This window comes from Palaemon carinicauda, chromosome 9 (assembly GCF_036898095.1).
Source record: "Palaemon carinicauda isolate YSFRI2023 chromosome 9, ASM3689809v2, whole genome shotgun sequence".
Taxonomy (NCBI): domain Eukaryota; kingdom Metazoa; phylum Arthropoda; class Malacostraca; order Decapoda; family Palaemonidae; genus Palaemon; species Palaemon carinicauda.
Genome location: NC_090733.1, coordinates 134,728,869 through 134,747,081, shown reverse-complemented (window position 1 = coordinate 134,747,081; position 18,213 = coordinate 134,728,869). Strand labels below are relative to the sequence as shown.

Genomic DNA, 18,213 nt, shown 5'->3' with positions numbered 1-18,213 from the left:
GGGATGTGGCGAAATTCCTCCACTTATCGGACATCCGAGCCTCCCTTTATTTGGACGACTGGCTTCTCAGAGCCTCTTCCAGTCGTCGCGGTCTGAAGGATCTCAATTGGACTCTAGATCTGACCAAGGAATTGGGACTCCTAGTCAATTTGGAAAAGTCGCAGCTGGTCCCATCCCAAACTATTCTGTATTTAGGGATGGAGATTCACAGTCAAGCTTTTCGGGCTTTTCCGTCGGCCCCCAGAATAGATCAAGCCCTGCTTTCCATCCAGATGTTGCTGAAGAAAGAACGCTGCTCAGTCAGGCTGTGGATGAGTCTGGTAGGGACGCTGTCATCCCTGGAGCAATTTGTATCACTAGGAAGACTACACCTCCGTCCTCTTCAATTCCATCTGGCTTTTCACTGGAAAAAGGACACATCTGGCTTTTCACTGGAAAAAGGACAAGACGCTAGAGGCGGTCTCGATCCCGATTTCCGAAAAGATAAAGTCTTGCCTGACTTGGTGGAAGGACAATATCAGCCTAAGAGAGGGTCTTCCCCTGGCAGTTCAGATACCCAACCACGTTCTCTTCTCGGACGCATCGGACTTGGGCTGGGGCGCGACGCTGGACGGTCGGGAATGCTCAGGTCTGTGGAACTCGAGTCAGAGGAGCATGCATATCAACTGCAAGGAGCTTTTGGCGGTTCATCTGGCCTTGAGAAGCTTCGAGTATCTCCTTCGAGGCAAAGTGGTGGAAGTAAACTCGGACAACACCACAGCCTTGGCGTACATCTCCAAACAGGGAGGTACCCACTCACTGACGTTGTACGAGATCGCAAGGGACCTGCTCATCTGGTCAAAAGATCGAGGCATCTCCCTAGTAACGAGGTTCATCCAGGGCGACTTGAACGTCCTAGCAGATTGTCTCAGTCGGAAAGGTCAAGTAATTCCAACCGAATGGACCCTCCACAAGGATGTGTGCAAGAGACTTTGGGCGACTTGGGGTCAACCCACCATAGATCTCTTTGCAACCTCGCTGACCAAGAGGCTTCCAATCTATTGCTCTCCAGTCCCGGACCCAGCAGCAATACATATAGATGCCTTCCTCCTAGATTGGTCACATCTGGATCTTTACGCATTCCCACCATTCAAGATTGTCAACAAGGTACTGCAGAAGTTCGCCTCTCACGAAGGGACAAGGTTGACGTTAGTTGCTCCCCTCTGGCCCGCGAGAGAATGGTTCACCGAGGTACTTCGATGGTTAGTAGACGTTCCCAGAAGTCTTCCTCTAAGAGTAGACCTTCTACGTCAGCCACACGTAAAGAAGGTACACCAAAGCCTCCACGCTCTTCGTCTGACTGCCTTCAGACTATCGAAAGACTCTCGAGAGCTAGAGGCTTTTCGAAGGAGGCAGCCAGTGCGATTGCTAGAGCAAGGAGAGCGTCTACCATTAGAGTCTACCAGTCGAAGTGGGAAGTCTTCCGAGACTGGTGCAAGTCAGTTTCTGTATCCTTGACCAGTACCTCTGTAGCCCAAATAGCTGATTTTCTCTTATACCTGAGAAAAGGACGATCCCTTTCAGCTCCCACTATCAAGGGCTACAGAAGCATGTTGGCATCGGTCTTCCGGCATAGAGGCTTAGATCTTTCCAACAATAAAGATCTGCAAGACCTCCTTAAGTCTTTCGAGACCACTAAGGAGCGTCGTTTGGCTACTCCTGGGTGGAATTTAGACGTGGTCCTAAGATTCCTCATGTCAGACAGGTTTGAGCCTTTACAGTCAGCCTCCCTGAAAGATCTCACTCTTAAGACTCTTTTCCTGGTATGCTTAGCCTCGGCTAAAAGAGTCAGTGAGATTCATGCCTTCAGCAAGAACATCGGATTTTCGTCAGAAAAAGCTACTTGTTCTCTGCAACTTGGTTTTCTATCCAAAAATGAGTTACCTTCTCGTCCTTGGCCTAAATCTTTCGATATTCCCAGCTTATCGGAGATCATAGGCAATGAACTAGAAAGAGTCTTATGCCCTGTTAGAGCTCTTAAGTTCTACTTAGCTCGTACTAAACCTTTACGAGGCCAATCTGAAGCTTTATGGTGTTCGGTTAAGAAACCATCCTTGCCTATGTCAAAGAATGCTTTGTCATACTTTATCAGATTGTTAATACGAGAAGCTCATTCACACCTGAGTGAGGAAGACCGATCTTTGCTTAAGGTTAAGACGCACGAGGTTAGAGCTGTAGCAACTTCCGTGGCCTTTAAGCAAAATAGATCTCTGCAAAGTATAATGGACGCAACCTATTGGAGAAGCAAGTCAGTGTTCGCGTCATTTTACTTGAAAGATGTCCAGTCTCTTTACGAGAACTGCTACACACTGGGACCATTCGTAGCAGTGAGGGCTCAACCACTACAATTCCCTAATTCCATATCCTTTTAATCTGTCTCTTGAAATGTTTTAATGTTGTTTTTATGGGTTGTCCGGAAGGCTAAGAAGCCTTTCGCATCCTTGTTGATTTGGCGGGTGGTCAAAGTCATTTCTTGAGAGCGCCCAGATTAGGGGTTTGATGAGGTCCTGTTGTATGGGTTGCAGCCCTTGATACTTCAGCTCCTGGGGGTCTGTCAGCATCCTAAGAGGATCACTGGGCTCCGTAAGGAAGACGTACTTACAAGGCAGAGTAATCGTCTAAGTCGACTTCCTTACCAGGTACCTATTTATTTTGGTTTTGTTATATTGATAACTGTTCAAATGAAATAAAAAACTCTTAGCTTATACGATGTAAACATATTTAACTGGTCTCTACCCACCTCCTTGGGTGTGAATCAGCTATTATATATTCACCGGCTAAGTTAAATATTTAAAAATGATATTTTAATTATAAAATAAATTTTTGAATATACTTACCCGGTGAATATATAAATTAAACGACCCTCCCTTCCTCCCCAATAGAGACGCAGTGGGATGAGAAGAAATTGAGTCTTTGTTTACATCGAGAGTGGTATCTGGCCGACAGTTGGCGCTGGTGGGCACACCCGCAACCTGTATAGCGATCGCTGGCGAGTTTTTACTGTTTTTTTGTCTGACGAGCAACAGAGTTGCAGCTATTATATATTCACCGGGTAAGTATATTCAAAAATTTATTTTATAATTAAAATATCATTTTAAAGTATTCAAATTTAGTCATTTAGAAAATCTTTCTATTGAAGATCTCACAGTAATACTTTTTTCTTTTGGCATTATTGTCTGCTAAATGGAGTAGTGAATTGCAAACTTTCTTATAAGGTGGGTTTTAGAGAACATAAGGAGATCTTATTGCATTTGCCTGCTTTCAGAGCTAAGAATATTATTTAAGACAAAAGTTTTACCAAAGTTTTTATCTAATACTATCTTTGGAAACGGAAGTTTTGATGCATTAGATAGTAGGTTAGAAGCGCAGTTGTATCAATGAAATTTTGTAAGAATGTTTCTTTTGAAAAGTTTTAGCTAAGGGCATACCAAATTGGTATTTGGTAAACAATATCTTAAAGAATCCTGGTTCTCTTGCCAAGATTAATGGATATTAGGTGCCTTAGTAGCTGTTAGGAGTGTGGTTTAATAAAGTTGAATTTTCTTCAGTTTTATAAATGGATAAATTTAATTAGTCTAGGTTTTTAAAGTCTTAAAGGCCTCTCATGAATGGCAGAGGCTAGGGACAGTGACATTGTCATATCAAGCAGGACAATGCCCTAGAGACTGACCATATATACATACGATCAGCGCCCAAGCCCACTCTCCACTCAAGCTAGGACCAATGAGGACCTGGCAATGGCTGCTGATGACCCATCAGATAGACCTATATGCTCAACTAAACCCTTCATCTATAGCTCAGGAGGATGGTAAGGTTGCAGTGACCAACGGTACTAACGAGTTTGACCGGGTCTCAAACCCCAGTATGGCGATCAACAGTCAGGAATGTTAGCACATAGGCCCCCATAGCCTATGTTTTCTAAGACTAAATTTCCTATCTCTTTCCTTCATGACCCACTCCATCAGAGTATGAGTCAGTGATACAGACATCAGGGGAGGTTTATAAAAAACAATTGAATTTTGATGATAAAATTTTTAATTTCTATACTCACCTGATGTTCATATGCATGCTCTTCCTCCACCCCACTGACTCATGTCAGGAGGATAGGAAATTAGTTGCGACTTCAAGATTGAATAGAGCAAGAGTAGCCAACCACACCTCGAGTTACCAATAGTCGCCAGATGTCACTTCGGGGGGAAAGAGAGACTTGCTTGTGGCCTCTTAAAGGGAGTAAAACTGGAAACTTTAGTTTTATGTATGCTGTAGTAAAGAGTATTCAATCAATTTAAAAAACTATGAAGCCTTTCTTCTCAAATGATAAAAGTTTTGGAGTAAAATGCCATCTACTTTTTTTAGAATTTACTGTTTTTTTTGTCATTCGGACATGAAAAGAAAGAATTTTATAGACTAAAATCTAGAAATCAACTGAAAAACCCAAAAAGTTTCATATGAAAATTAGTCACAATTGAAAGCATCTTCTGTACATTGATAAATTAATACATATACAAAAATTAAAATTCTATTCAAGTTTATTTTCAGAATTTTTATATAGAATTATCTTTCAAGGGTTTTTTAAATGAAATTGGTCAAGAAACAAAAATGCAGATAGAGTTTGAAGTAACCTCAAAATAACATTGTTTTAATGGGGCCGAGTTGCGCTCTTTAAACAAAAGACTTATGGACCTGGGATTTTGTGAATCACAAAATTGCCTGATAGTACAGTTTAAGTAATGAGTTTGTCACAAAAAATAAAATTTTTCTTTTTAATAATTAGTTCTTAGACACCATGTATCAGGGAAGTTGAAATGATAAGCTACAATAGACTTGCTATTCATTGCTTAGGTTTCAATGTTTATTAACGTAGGGAATTTTTACCCGGAAAATTTGAAAGCCTTGATTTATTTCTTATTTACTTCTTACTTCTCTTCCTTATACATACATACATATACCAAGGCACCTCCCCCAATTTTGGGGGGTAGCCGACATCAACAAATGAAAATTAGAATAGCGCCAACGTTATCCCTGCGTGTCGTAAGAGGCGACTAAAAGGGATGGGACGAGGGGGCTGGGAACCCCCTCTCCTGTATAAAAAATCCTGTGAGACAGCAACTCTTCCTTATATGAGATTGAATTCTTTTCAGGTAAAGAACATGTCTACGACTTGGACGAGCAAGTGGAACACAAGATAGCATTTATCATGGATCATGTACCGAAGGGTACACAAATCACCTTAATAGGACATTCCATTGGTAGTTACATTATCCTAAAGCTTCTGAAAGCCATGGAAGCTCATTCAGATGTAACATTTGAAAAGAATTACCTTCTCTTTCCTACAATTGAAAGGATGAAAATAACTCCAAACGGACAGATGTTGTGGCCCCTGTTTTCGTATTTACGTTGGTTAACCGTATTCCTGACGATATTCGCTTATGTCCTCCCAAGTGCCGTAAAAGAATTCATCTTAAAGCTATACTTTTCAAAAAAAGACATATCAGAGGGTTCTTTGAAAGCAACCATTGAATTGCTACATCCTAAAATCATTCAGAACGTCCTTTGGATGGCATATGCCGAACTCGTGTATGTCATCAATGCTGACATAGAGACGGTAAGCAAGCATAAAGACAAACTTGTACTTTATTACGGTGCGAGCGATGGCTGGGTCCCTCAGTTCTACAGAACTGAATTACTGCAGAAGATTGATGGGCTAACTAGTTTCCTGTGCGAGGAGGGCTACCCCCACGCTTTTGTTCTTAGTAAATCTGAAGGGGTGGCAAAAAAGATTCTTAGTTGGATTGGCTGATGATTTATTTAACATTCTCGTTATTTCTCACAAAAGAACAGCGCCAAAAATAAGCAGTTGTTGACAATAATTCATGTAGTACATTGTTTTTAGTAAAATATTTTTTCGTTGGATGTGGTCCTGTGGAAGAATGAATTAGTTATCAAGGGGTATTTGTGGCTTATTAGAAATTTACACTGTTGTGTGTATATATATATGTATATTATATATATATATATATATATATATATATATATATATATATATATATATATATATATGTGTGTGTGTGTGTGTGTGTGTGTGTGTGTGTGTGTGTGTGTATGTATGTATGTGTGTATATATGTAGTATGTGTATATATATGTATGTATGTAGTATGTGTGTATTTTACTATATTTTTTTATAAGATGCCCTGAGTGTAATAAATACTCCTACAGTTTCTAGTATTTATAAATAAGTACAGTACAGTTACACTAAACTTTATCTGTATTTCATTCATATCTCTCAACTAAGAGGTAATTAACAACGCTCTTTTAAGGTGAGAAAACGAGGATTCCTAATATTTCTTTGTTATATGCATTTCATAGTTATTATGTATACTGTATATACTGTTATATAATTTTGTTATAAAGTAATATAATCATTATTATATTTCGCTTCGTTTCATCACATAAACAAATTTTTTCTTACATAATGTTAGCTTATGTATACTACTGTATTACCTTTTTAAAACAATTCCAGGTGTTTAATATTGTACATCTTATATTATTGTATTGTAACTGAAATAAATATCTCCTGGGTAAAGTATAGTACAGTGAGGAAAAATTAAGAAAACAAATTTTTTATTACTTTTCACTATTTCATTTTCATGTAAAGAGTTTTTTTTTTTAAATAGCATAAATATTGTAGTATATGCTATCAAAATTATGTCCTCACAGGTTTTATTGCAGTTTTGACATTCCCCATATGGAGATTGTGTTATATTTGAATAAGGTTTTAATTCTTAGCAAATCTTCGCTGTTAGGAGTGCTGCGCAGCCCGAGGTGTTCAAACCACCCTCTCTTTTATGCACCCGGCCATCGCACTGTTTCACTCTGGCTGACTCTGTCTCACTCTCCCATGATCCTTCATCATTTAAGCATCTTTCACACGATTTTGTCAAGCAACAAGCATTAAGCTACAGATCTCATACGTAGGGAATTGTTACATACTGTGTACATAAAAGTACGGATCCATGTATACCTCATGTTCAATACTGAACACTACTACTGCACCTTGAGGATTGTATGTATCATACATCGCGAGATTTCGCTGCGTAGAACTTCCTAAATGGTAGGTGCTGCTGTATATGAACTGTACAGACTTTTTTTTATCTTGTGTATTTAACTTTCATTGAAAAAGAACCAGTAACAGTGTATTTATAGTTCGTTATACAAAATACATTACTACACGGAGTTACATGCTAGGTGTATCAGATGATGAGCTTGTAGGTATATGAACTGACCTCGCAAAGACAGCCATCACTTACGAGTGATGTGTCATCTCACCTTAGCTAATTTAGCTGTACTGAAGTGATATTACTGTACTTATATTACTTTAATACTGTATACACTGAGTATCAGCAAGTGTTGTTAGTTTGAAATAACAGTGCTTTTTTGTTACTTATACATAGTGTGGCATTGTGATGACTTGAGCATTACCTTGTACTGAAGCTGTGTTAGTAATGTGCAATTACCTTTGTAAAGTAATGTAAACTAAAGTACTGTGATAGAAACCACATGAAAACAATGTAGTACAATACAGAGAATTATTTAGGGTGTTAATCTACTATGCTTAGGCAGTGATTATTTGTTTCATGGGGCTATGAGTTGACTCATCTTGGGGCACCAATATTATGCAGTTTTTCGCTCATTATCTGTTACCTAATCCCTGCAATGATGGATGGCTGGGGGTACTGTATTACTTTAAGATTTGTACAATATTGTTATTGTTATTGCGGTACTGTTAACAATGTACAATAATACAAAAATCACAGAACAGTGTCAAAATCCTGTACTGTTTACAGAAAGTAACCTTTAAGATAATTATTGTAGAGAGAAAGAGTGAGGGAGTAAGTGGCTCCTATTACATATGTAAGATTATTATTATTATTATTAATATTATTTTTTCAATATTTAACTTAGCCGGTGATTATAATAGCTGCAACTCTGTTGCTCGACAGAAAACTCTACGGAAAAAATTCGCCAGCGATCGCTACACAGGTAGGGGGTGTACTTCAACAGCGCCATCTGTCGTCCAGATACCCAGTACTCATTGTAAACAAAGAACTCAATTTTCTCTCTGTCGTGCTACCGGCAAGACCTACTAATTCGCTGTTGCTAACTGGATTTGTTTTCACAACTATTTGGTGAAGTACACTATTCTAGTTTTGAGCTTTCGCTGTGCAGGCTTTCTCTTCAAAAATCCTTGCATTCTTTTTTTGATTACGGATTATTTGTCGATGACTTTGGATAGTTTTTGAATTCCCCTTTGACCAATTCAAAATGGCTGACCCTTCTCAAGTCCCAAAATTTAGGAAGTGTAATGCTAGGGACTGTTCTAGGCGTCTTCCGAAGGCCTCTATCGACCCTCACACTGTTTGTTCCAATTGTCGGGATAAAACCTGTCAATTGGAAGATCGATGTGAGGAATGCGTTGGGCTTTCGGAATTCGATTTTATCGAATTCCAAAAGTATACACGTAGGCTAGAGAGAGATAGAGTTAGGAGAAGTTCCTCTCGTTCTATTGAAATTTCCTCTCCTCATGCCCCACAACCTATTCCTTCCCCTGTAGTGGTTGCTCCTAATCCCCCTTCTGGCACTCAGGAACCTTCGATGGCTGATATGATGCGTGCCATCCAAGCTCTGGGTGAGAGAGTTGAGTCCCTGGCTAGTGACCGTAACCAGCTCATGGCGGATGTCAAGGAGCTGAAGTGTAAAAGTGCAGTGGGAAGTGTTAAAGTGAGTGATAGTGTTGTGGATAGTGTTGCGCTTGAGGGTTCATCTGTTCGTGCCTGTCGTCCTCCTAGTCCGGGACCTCTTGCAAGCTCCCAAGTCCAGGGGAGAAGCAATGTCGTACGACCAATGGGTTCGAGAGGCTTTAATCAGCGAACAGACGTTCCCTCCGTGGTACCGGGCGCATCTTCCCAAGATCGCCCCTGCCGCACAAAGACGAGAGAGCCCATTTATTCCTCGTCTTCGGAAGGTGTTTCTCGCAAGAAACAATGGACCAAGGTCTCACGACCATTAAAACGCAAGTCGGTCCCTTCCGCGCAAGTCCAACGGCCCAGCTGTAGCCACTGGGTCAGTTCGGACTCGCTGCAGTCTTCCGATGACTGCTCACCTCCTAAGAGAGGCAAAGCGGTACCGCCTCAGACAGTTACACCGTCTGTCGCCGCACCTGCTCCTGCAGACCCTAAGTGGTCTTTGCTGCAGAGCATGCAGTCCCAATTAACGTCTCTGATGCAGGACTTGCGTGCGGAGAAGGTTGCTGCTGCACCAGCTAGTACAGCCTCTTGCCTACAACCAACCACACACTCGGTTGTGCGTCCTGTGGACGCTGAGGAGACCTTCTTGCGCACTCCAGTTGAGAGAGTTCCGCCACCCATGCGTTCCAGTGTGCCCTGCCAGCCGCATGTTGACGTTCAGCGACGCACGGAGCCTTCCGTTGACGTTCGTGAGGTACAACAACCGTCAGAGTTGTTTTGTTTTGACGCGGTGCGTCAACCTCCGCACCCCAGTGTGGTTGCCACTGCTCACCCACATCAGGCTAGACAGTCTGGAGTAGACGCTGTGCGTCCCCGCGCTGCTATGGTTGTTGCCAGCTCACAGACTGGGCAACAGTTCCATGACGTTGCGTCCGGCTCAGTCACGCATGCACCCGTGCGACCGGACTCGGCTAACCAGCCGTTACCTACTCCATTGCCGCTTCCTCCTCAATACTCGGATGATGGACTTTCTGATGATGATGGTGCTGCACACGTTGATGAACCACATTCGGATCTTGACGAGCCTAAGTCTACGCAACCCTCTTTGGACTTTAGGAAGGTTTTAGCACTGTTCAAAGAGATGTTTCCGGACCAGTTTGTGTCTGTGGCTCCGCGCTCTCCTCCGTCAGAGTTTGTTTTAGGTATGCCGTCATCCTCGCCTGCCTTTACTAGACTCGTCCTCGCACGCTCGTCCAAGAGAGCTTTACGAGTGATAGGAGAATGGATGCAGTCCAAAAAGAGTCTAGGGAAGACAGCCTTTACGTTTCCCCCTGCTAGACTCTCTTCTAGATCTAGCGTCTGGTATGCCACGGGAGAAGTTCTCGTCTTGGGAGTTCCTGCCTCTGCCCAGGGCGTTTCTCAAGTCTTGTAGACTCTCCCCGCCGGCTAGCCATGAGACGCTCAAAAATATGTTGGTCATCCTCGGACCTGGACCACCTTTTGAAAGGGATATTTAGAGCCTTCGAGGTCTTCAACTTTTTAGACTGGTGTCTGGGAGCTCTAAGCAGGAAGATCTCTCCGACAGAGAAGGAGACTTCATTGCTCATCATGTCCTGCATGGACAAGGCCGTACGTGACGGATCTAATGAGCTTGTTGCATCTTTCGTGTCCGGAGTCCTCAAGAAGCGTGAGAACCTTTGCTCTTTCCTGTCAGCTGGAGTTACACCTTGCCAAAGATCCGAACTTCTGTTTGCTCCTCTTTCCAAGTGCCTCTTTCCAGAGGACCTGATTAAGGAGATTGCTGCTTCTTTGATACAGAAGGATACTCATGATCTGGTTGCGTCCTCTGCTCGCAAAGCCACCCCTTTGCCTACCTTGTCAGCTAGACCAAGGATGGACACTCCAGCGTCCCGATTTATTCCACCCTTTCGTGGCAGAGCCTCCAGCAGAGGAGGTGCTCGTGCCGAAGGGAGACGTGGAAAGAAGAAAGGAACCAAGTCCTTTAAAGGCAGAGTCTGACTGCCAGCTTCTTCAGACAGCAGTGGGAGCCAGACTCAAGAACTTCTGGCAGACCTGGGAGAAGAGAGGCGCAGATGCACAATCTGTGAAGTTGCTCAGAGAGGGGTACAAGATCCCGTTTGTACGAAAACCCCCTCTAGCGACGTCTCCCATCGATCTCTCTCCCAGGTACAGAGAGGAAGACAAGAGACAAGCATTGAAACAGGAAGTGTCTCTCTTACTAGAAAAGGGAGCTGTAGTCAAAGTCCTGGACCATCAAACCCCGGGCTTCTACAACCGTCTCTTCTTAGTGGCAAAGAAGACAGGAGGGTGGAGGCCGGTGCTAGACGTCAGTGCGCTGAATGTCTTTGTCACAAAGCAGACGTTCTCCATGGAGACCACAAAGTCCGTTCTAGCAGCAGTCAGAAGGGAAGACTGGATGGTCTCTTTAGACCTAAGGGACGCATACTTCCACGTCCCCATCCACCCAGACTCCCAACCTTTTCTGAGATTTGTTTACAAAAAGGTTGTCTACCAGTTTCAAGCCCTGTGCTTTGGCCTAAGCACAGCTCCTCTTGTGTTTACGAGGCTGATGAGGAATGTAGCCAAATTCCTTCATTTAGCGGAAATCCGAGCCTCCCTCTATTTGGACGACTGGCTTCTAAGAGCTTCTTCCAGTCGTCGCTGTCTGAAGGATCTAAAGTGGACTCTAGATCTGACCAAGGAATTGGGTCTCCTTGTCAATTTGGAAAAGTCTCAAGTGGTCCCATCCCAAACTATTGTGTATTTAGGGATGGAGATTCACAGTCTAGCTTTTCGGGCTTTTCCGTCGGCCCCCAGAACAAGCCAAGCCCAGTTATGCTCCAGAACATGCTGAAGAAGGAACGATGTTCAGTCAGGCAGTGGATGAGTCTGATAGGGACACTATCATCCCTGGAACAGTTCGTATCGTTAGGAAGACTACACCTCCGTCCTCTTCAATATCACCTAGCTTTTTACTGGAAAAAGGACAAGACGCTAGAAGCGGTCTCGATCCCCATTTCCGAGAAGATGAAGTCTTGCCTGACTTGGTGGAAGGACAGTATCAGCCTCAGAGAGGGTTTGCCCCTGGCTGTTCAGACTCCCAACCACGTTCTCTTCTCGGACGCATCGGACACAGGCTGGGGCGCGACATTAGACGGTCGGGAATGCTCGGGAATTTGGAACTCGAGTCAAAGGACAATGCATATCAACTGCAAGGAGCTACTGGCAGTTCATCTGGCCTTGAAAAGCTTCAAGTCTCTCCTTCAAGGCAAAGTGGTGGAGGTGAACTCGGACAACACCACGGCTTTGGCGTACATCTCCAAGCAAGGAGGGACCCACTCTATGACGTTGTACGAGATCGCAAGGGACCTCCTCACCTGGTCAAAAGGTCAAAACATTTCGCTAGTAACGAGGTTCATCCAAGGCAACTTGAATGTCATGGCAGATTGCCTCAGTCGGAAGGGACAAATCATTCCAACAGAATGGACCCTACACAAGGATGTGTGCAAGAGACTTTGGGCCACATGGGGCCAGCCAACCATAGATCTCTTCGCAACCTCGATGACCAAGAGGCTCCCAATATATTGCTCACCAATCCCGGACCCAGCAGCAGTTCATATAGATGCCTTTCTCCTAGATTGGTCACATCTAGACCTATATGCATTCCCTCCGTTCAAGATTGTCAACAAGGTACTGCAGAAGTTCGCCTCTCACGAAGGGACAAGGTTGATGTTAGTTGCTCCCCTCTGGCCCGCGAGAGAATGGTTCACCGAGGTACTTCGATGGCTAGTGGACGTTCCCAGAACTCTTCCTCTAAGGGTGGACCTTCTACGTCAGCCACACGTAAAGAAGGTACACCAAGGCCTCCACGCTCTTCGTCTGACTGCCTTCAGACTATCGAAAGACTCTCGAGAGCTAGAGGCTTTTCGAAGGAGGCAGCCAGGGCGATTGCTAGAGCAAGGAGGACATCCACCCTTAGAGTCTACCAATCGAAGTGGGAAGTCTTCCGAAACTGGTGTAAGTCAGTATCTGTATCCTCGACCAGTACCTCTGTAACTCAAATAGCTGACTTCCTTTTATACCTGAGGAAAGAACGATCTCTTTCAGCTCCCACTATCAAGGATTACAGAAGCATGTTGGCATCAGTCTTCCGTCACAGAGGCTTAGATCTTTCCAACAATAAAGATCTACAGGACCTCCTTAAGTCTTTTGAGACCACAAAGGAGCGTCATTTGGCTACACCTGGTTGGAATTTAGACGTGGTACTAAGATTCCTCATGTCAGAAAGGTTCGAGCCGCTACAATCAGCCTCCCTTAAAGATCTCACCTTAAAGACTCTTTTCCTGGTTTGCTTAGCCACAGCTAAAAGAGTCAGTGAGATTCATGCCTTCAGCAGGAACATCGGATGTTCATCTGAAACGGCTACATGTTCTCTACAACTTGGTTTTCTAGCCAAAAACGAGCTACCTTCTCGTCCTTGGCCGAAATCGTTCGATATTCCAAGCCTATCGAATATGGTTGGAAATGAACTAGAAAGAGTCTTATGCCCTGTGAGAGCTCTTTAAGTTCTATTTAAGACGAACTAAACCTTTACGAGGACAGTCAGAAGCTTTATGGTGTTCAGTTAAGAAACCATCTTTGCCTATGTCAAAGAATGCTTTATCCTATTTTATCAGACTGTTAATACGAGAAGCTCATTCACATCTGAGTGAGGAAGACCAAGCTTTGCTGAAGGTAAGGACACATGAAGTTAGAGCTGTCGCAACTTCAGTGGCCTTTAAACAAAATAGATCTCTGCGAAGTATAATGGACGCAACCTATTGGAGAAGCAAGTCAGTGTTAGCGTCTTTTTATCTTAAGGATGTCCAGTCTCTTTACGAGGACTGCTACACTCTGGGACCATTCGTAGCAGCGAGTGCAGTAGTGGGTGAGGGCTCAACCACTACAATTCCCTAATTCCATAACCTTTTTAATCTTTCTCTTGAAATGTTTTTATTGTTGTTTTTGGGTTGTCCGGAAGGCTAAGAAGCCTTTCGCATCCTGGTTGATTTGGCGGGTGGTCAAATTCTTTTCTTGAGAAGCGCCTAGATTAGAGGTTTTGATGAGGTCCTGTTGTATGGGTTGCAACCCTTCATACTTCAGATCCTAGGGGTCGCTCAGCATCCTAAGAGGATCGCGAGGCTCCGTAAGGAAGACGTACTTAAAAAGGCAGAGTAATTGTTCAAGTCGACTTCCTTACCAGGTACCTATTTATTTTGTTTTTGTTATTTTGATAACTTCTAAAATGAAATAAAAAATTCTTAGCTCATAATGATGTAAACATATTTTGCTGGTCTCTACCCACCCCCCTGGGTGTGAATCAGCTATTATAATCACCGGCTAAGTTAAATATTGAAAAATGTTATTTTGATAATAAAATAAATTTTTGAATATACTTACCCAGTGATTATAAATTAAAGGACCCTCCCTTCCTCCCCAATAGAGACGCAGTGGACCGAGGAGAAAATTGAGTTCTTTGTTTACAATGAGTACTGGGTATCTGGACGACAGATGGCGCTGTTGAAGTACACCCCCTACCTGTGTAGCGATCGCTGGCGAATTTTTTCCGTAGAGTTTTCTGTCGAGCAACAGAGTTGCAGCTATTATAATCACCGGGTAAGTATATTCAAAAATTTATTTTATTATCAAAATAACATTTTATTATCATAAGAGACATCATCATTGGAAAAATGAGGATGTTGAGGAGCCAGTCTTTGACCTGCTTACGATTATACTTTATCAGTGTTGTTAGTGTTCAAATTCATGCCCCATTATTTGCACCATGCACTAATTTTAGCTAGATCTCCATTAAGGGATTCAGTAACCAGAGGTCTACATTAAGGACATAGAATTAAGACATAGAGAAGAGCCTCATCTACATATTCCAGGCCTAACCACATATGATGCATATATAGTATGAAAAGTATGGGATGAAAATACTACCCTGAGGAACAACTATATACTGTATCACCTTCCTTTGGTCTATATGGTGCCCATCAACAACTTGGCAATCTATTATGTATTTAAAAAATCAATAACAATGCTAAGAAAAGTCCTACTTATTTTTTCATGAGTAACCTTTAAAACCTACTGTTTAGACATTCTCTTCTTTTCATATATAGTTAAAGTTGTCATGTTCCATGAAATGTAGGTTTGAAATACAAATGTGATATTATAGATGTATTTTTTACTTGTTATATTTGCTTTTAAATGCATAAAATGTGAATAGAGAACAGTTATAGTAAGTGTGAATTGTTGAATGAAGCTACTTAAAGGTGTATAAGGTATCGAAATGAATATGCTCGTAACTTTTGCTTTGAAGGGCCGTTGATGTTCTCTGTATGTACAGTACATTGTATTGATAACGTGGATCTCTTCGAGTTAATGGAAGATATTTATTCCCAATAGAAATTTTTACAAAGTCAACAAGGAAATGTCTATATGTAGCCTACTGGACTGTATCATCAGAGAATTTAAATTATTTGTAGCTCTTGAAAAAACTGGTGTTTCATGTATTTTGGGCTTCCAAATAGCTAATTTATTTTTGTCTTGAACATTATACAGGGCTTTCAAATTGAACAAAAGGTCACAAGTAACTGTTTAAAGAAATAAACAGAAAAAATTATTTGTGTATTACTATTACTGCCACTATCATTTTCCATATGAAAGTACATTTTTGCACATTCCAAATACATTTCATATATGGAGAAAGATAACGGAATGATATACTCGTAGTAGAAGTTCTCTCTTTTTCATGTCTTGATCTTTCAGTACAATTTTAAAGTCACTCAGAGGAGAATGTGTTCGGGAATTGGTCACAGAAATTTGCAGTGTTTCACATAATGTGTTGGAGCTGATGACAGTTTTCCTGACCTTGGAGAAGCTCAATCTGTGAAGGAACTCTATCAACAGTTTCATAGACAACCTGGTGGCGGACTGTTGTCTAAGGAGGGGAGGATCCAGCTCGAAAATTCTGAAAGCATGAAAGCAGTGATTCTCTCAATTTTGAAGCTCCTTTGGGAGAAGGACCCTTTCTTCCCTCCGATCCACCCTGTGGGCTCCCTCAACGTCGTAGCGGACTCCCTGTCCTGACAGCAACTGTGACACATAATGGACATTTAATTAGGGCTCATTCTAAGATAGCATTGAGATTGCACTGGATCTTCAAGTGAACATCACGACAAAAGAGAATCGCAAACTTCTGCTTTACGTAGCTCCAAATGGGGATCCCCGTTCAGTGGCACAAGATGCCCTAAATTTGAATTCGAACAAATGGTCTTTGATTTATCTGTTTCCTACAAGAGGCATGATTTTAAAGATTCCGAAGATTCTTCCAGAATTTTCCGGGACAGCTGTGCTAGTGGCACCAGTGACCTAACAGCCCAGGGTTTCTACTATTTCTGTATCTAAGGCCAATATGAGAATTGTGAATTCGAATTTCTCCACTTCTTTTCTGACCCAGAATCCTCACACTTGGAGTTTCCCTTCCCTATTTATGGATAAGAATTTTCAGCATGCAGTGTGGCATATCTCTTGAGATGTAAGAAGCCTTACTTCACCAGACAATACCAGTTGTTATGGAAAGCAAGGATGATCTTCCTCATGCTAGATAACCTCAAACTTCTTAGCTTCTATTCAAGTCCACCTTTTTAAAGAAAGGAAACTTAAGCCGTCAACAATCTTATCATACAAGACTGCATTGATGAAACCTCTCAAACAGGCCTTTAACTTGTCATTAGATTTGGACAAGTTCCACAAGATTTATACAATCCTTTTCCTTACAACAATCATCAGAGCGAACTCCTTCAGTGTCTCGGTCTCTAGATTTGCTGATTGAATTTTCACAAGGTTTGATCATTATTATTTTCCTTAAAGAGGTACTTTAGAGGGCTATTTTTCTAGTAGCTTTAGGTTTGAGAGCAAGAGTCAGTAAACATGTAGTATTATGTTATGAAAAAGGAGTTTCTCTCCATCACTCCTGACTGCCTCTTGATTCTGACTCCTGGGTTCATATTTAAAAGCAAAAAGGAAAAGCATCTTCAGAGCCAGGATCCTATATATATCCAAGTTTTATAGCTGAATATCTACTGTGAAGGCATGTCTGCATAGCTCCAAATCTGCAGAAGGTAGACTGTTACTAAATATCCAGACCATCAAACCCCTTTCTACAGGGTTAAACCGTATTCTGATAACCTCAATCATCAAAAAGGGAGAAAAAGAGGGCCCTCTTTCTCTCCCTAAAACCCACACTGACATTTTCAGCTAATATGCAATTTCAGGACATACAGAACTCTAATGTTTCTCTGTTATTAGTTCTTGGAGACCACAGACCATATTAAACCCCAAAAAGGAGTTTGGATGTAAGAAAAAACCTATTTTTGGGGAGGTGCTGTGTGGTCTCCTTGTGTTAATAAAGTGAATATAAGCCTTACTCTAAATATAAAAGATGGTAGTCAAGCACATACTGTACTAGCAACTAGGTAGCATCAGCTCTAGTACCAGTATTGGTTCTCGACATCATGTCATCGTGTCCAACATATTTCAGCATAAAAGGTTCTGTGATGTATTCAATAGAGCCTGAATCTGTAGGTCTTTATACTCTCTCAAGTCCATGTACAAGTTGATACACTGAGAGTGGAGCAAGGAGGAGAATATTTCTATGGTATTTTCATGTATTGGAGTCCCTGTTGTAGCCTTTCACAGGAAAGTTCTTGGAAATCACACAGCACCTCCCAAGAAGTATGGTTATCCTATGTCAAAATCTCTTTATTGGAGGTGAAAATATGAGTTTAAATGAATGTACGTGATTGTATGCTTATGTTTAGTTAGTTGAATAAGATAGAAAACTGGAAGTGTGTTTGTTTCTGATTTGTAGTGCCCCAATTATACCGTATTTATTTTGATGCCTGATGTAAGACACAATTCATTAAAGCATTGTTATGTCGTTTATTACTGTTAGATCTAAGTCATTAGTATCAGAAAGAACAGCAAGAGAGGTATGATTTGCACTATACTTGGGGTTATTACTGTCTGAGACTGTTACATCTTACATCATTAGAACTAGAAAGAATAATGATGTAAACTTTGCTTTAAAATGTGAAGGAAACTGCGCAGTAAGGAAGAAGAACCGAAGTCCTTGAAACAAGAACAGAAGAGGAAAGAATGTGAGAATGGAAAGTTGAGGAAGAAATATTAAGAACTGGGGATGCTGGTAAAAGGAATATAAGATAAAGAGTGAAAGATCACCTGAAAATGGAAGAAAAATTACAGAAACGATGAATATGTGGCCGTAGAAGACGCAGAAAAAGAAAAAGGTCTACTATAGCAGTGCCCAGAAAGGCAAATAAAAGTGTAAAGAATGTCTTCGAA

At 41.8% G+C, this 18,213-nt stretch overlaps 1 protein-coding gene across 1 annotated transcript in view; it reads left to right on the top strand.

Annotated features, from left to right (window-relative positions):
- The window catches only part of sturkopf (lipid droplet associated hydrolase sturkopf), a 38,160-nt gene extending 31,152 nt beyond the window's left edge, over positions 1-7,008 (top strand). Inside the window, exon 4 of the mRNA XM_068380436.1 lies at positions 5,181-7,008. Coding sequence (XP_068236537.1) covers positions 5,181-5,839 — 659 coding nt within the window. The 3' untranslated portion in view covers positions 5,840-7,008. The remainder of the gene's footprint in view (positions 1-5,180) is intronic.
- The last annotated feature ends 11,205 nt before the right edge of the window (positions 7,009-18,213 follow it).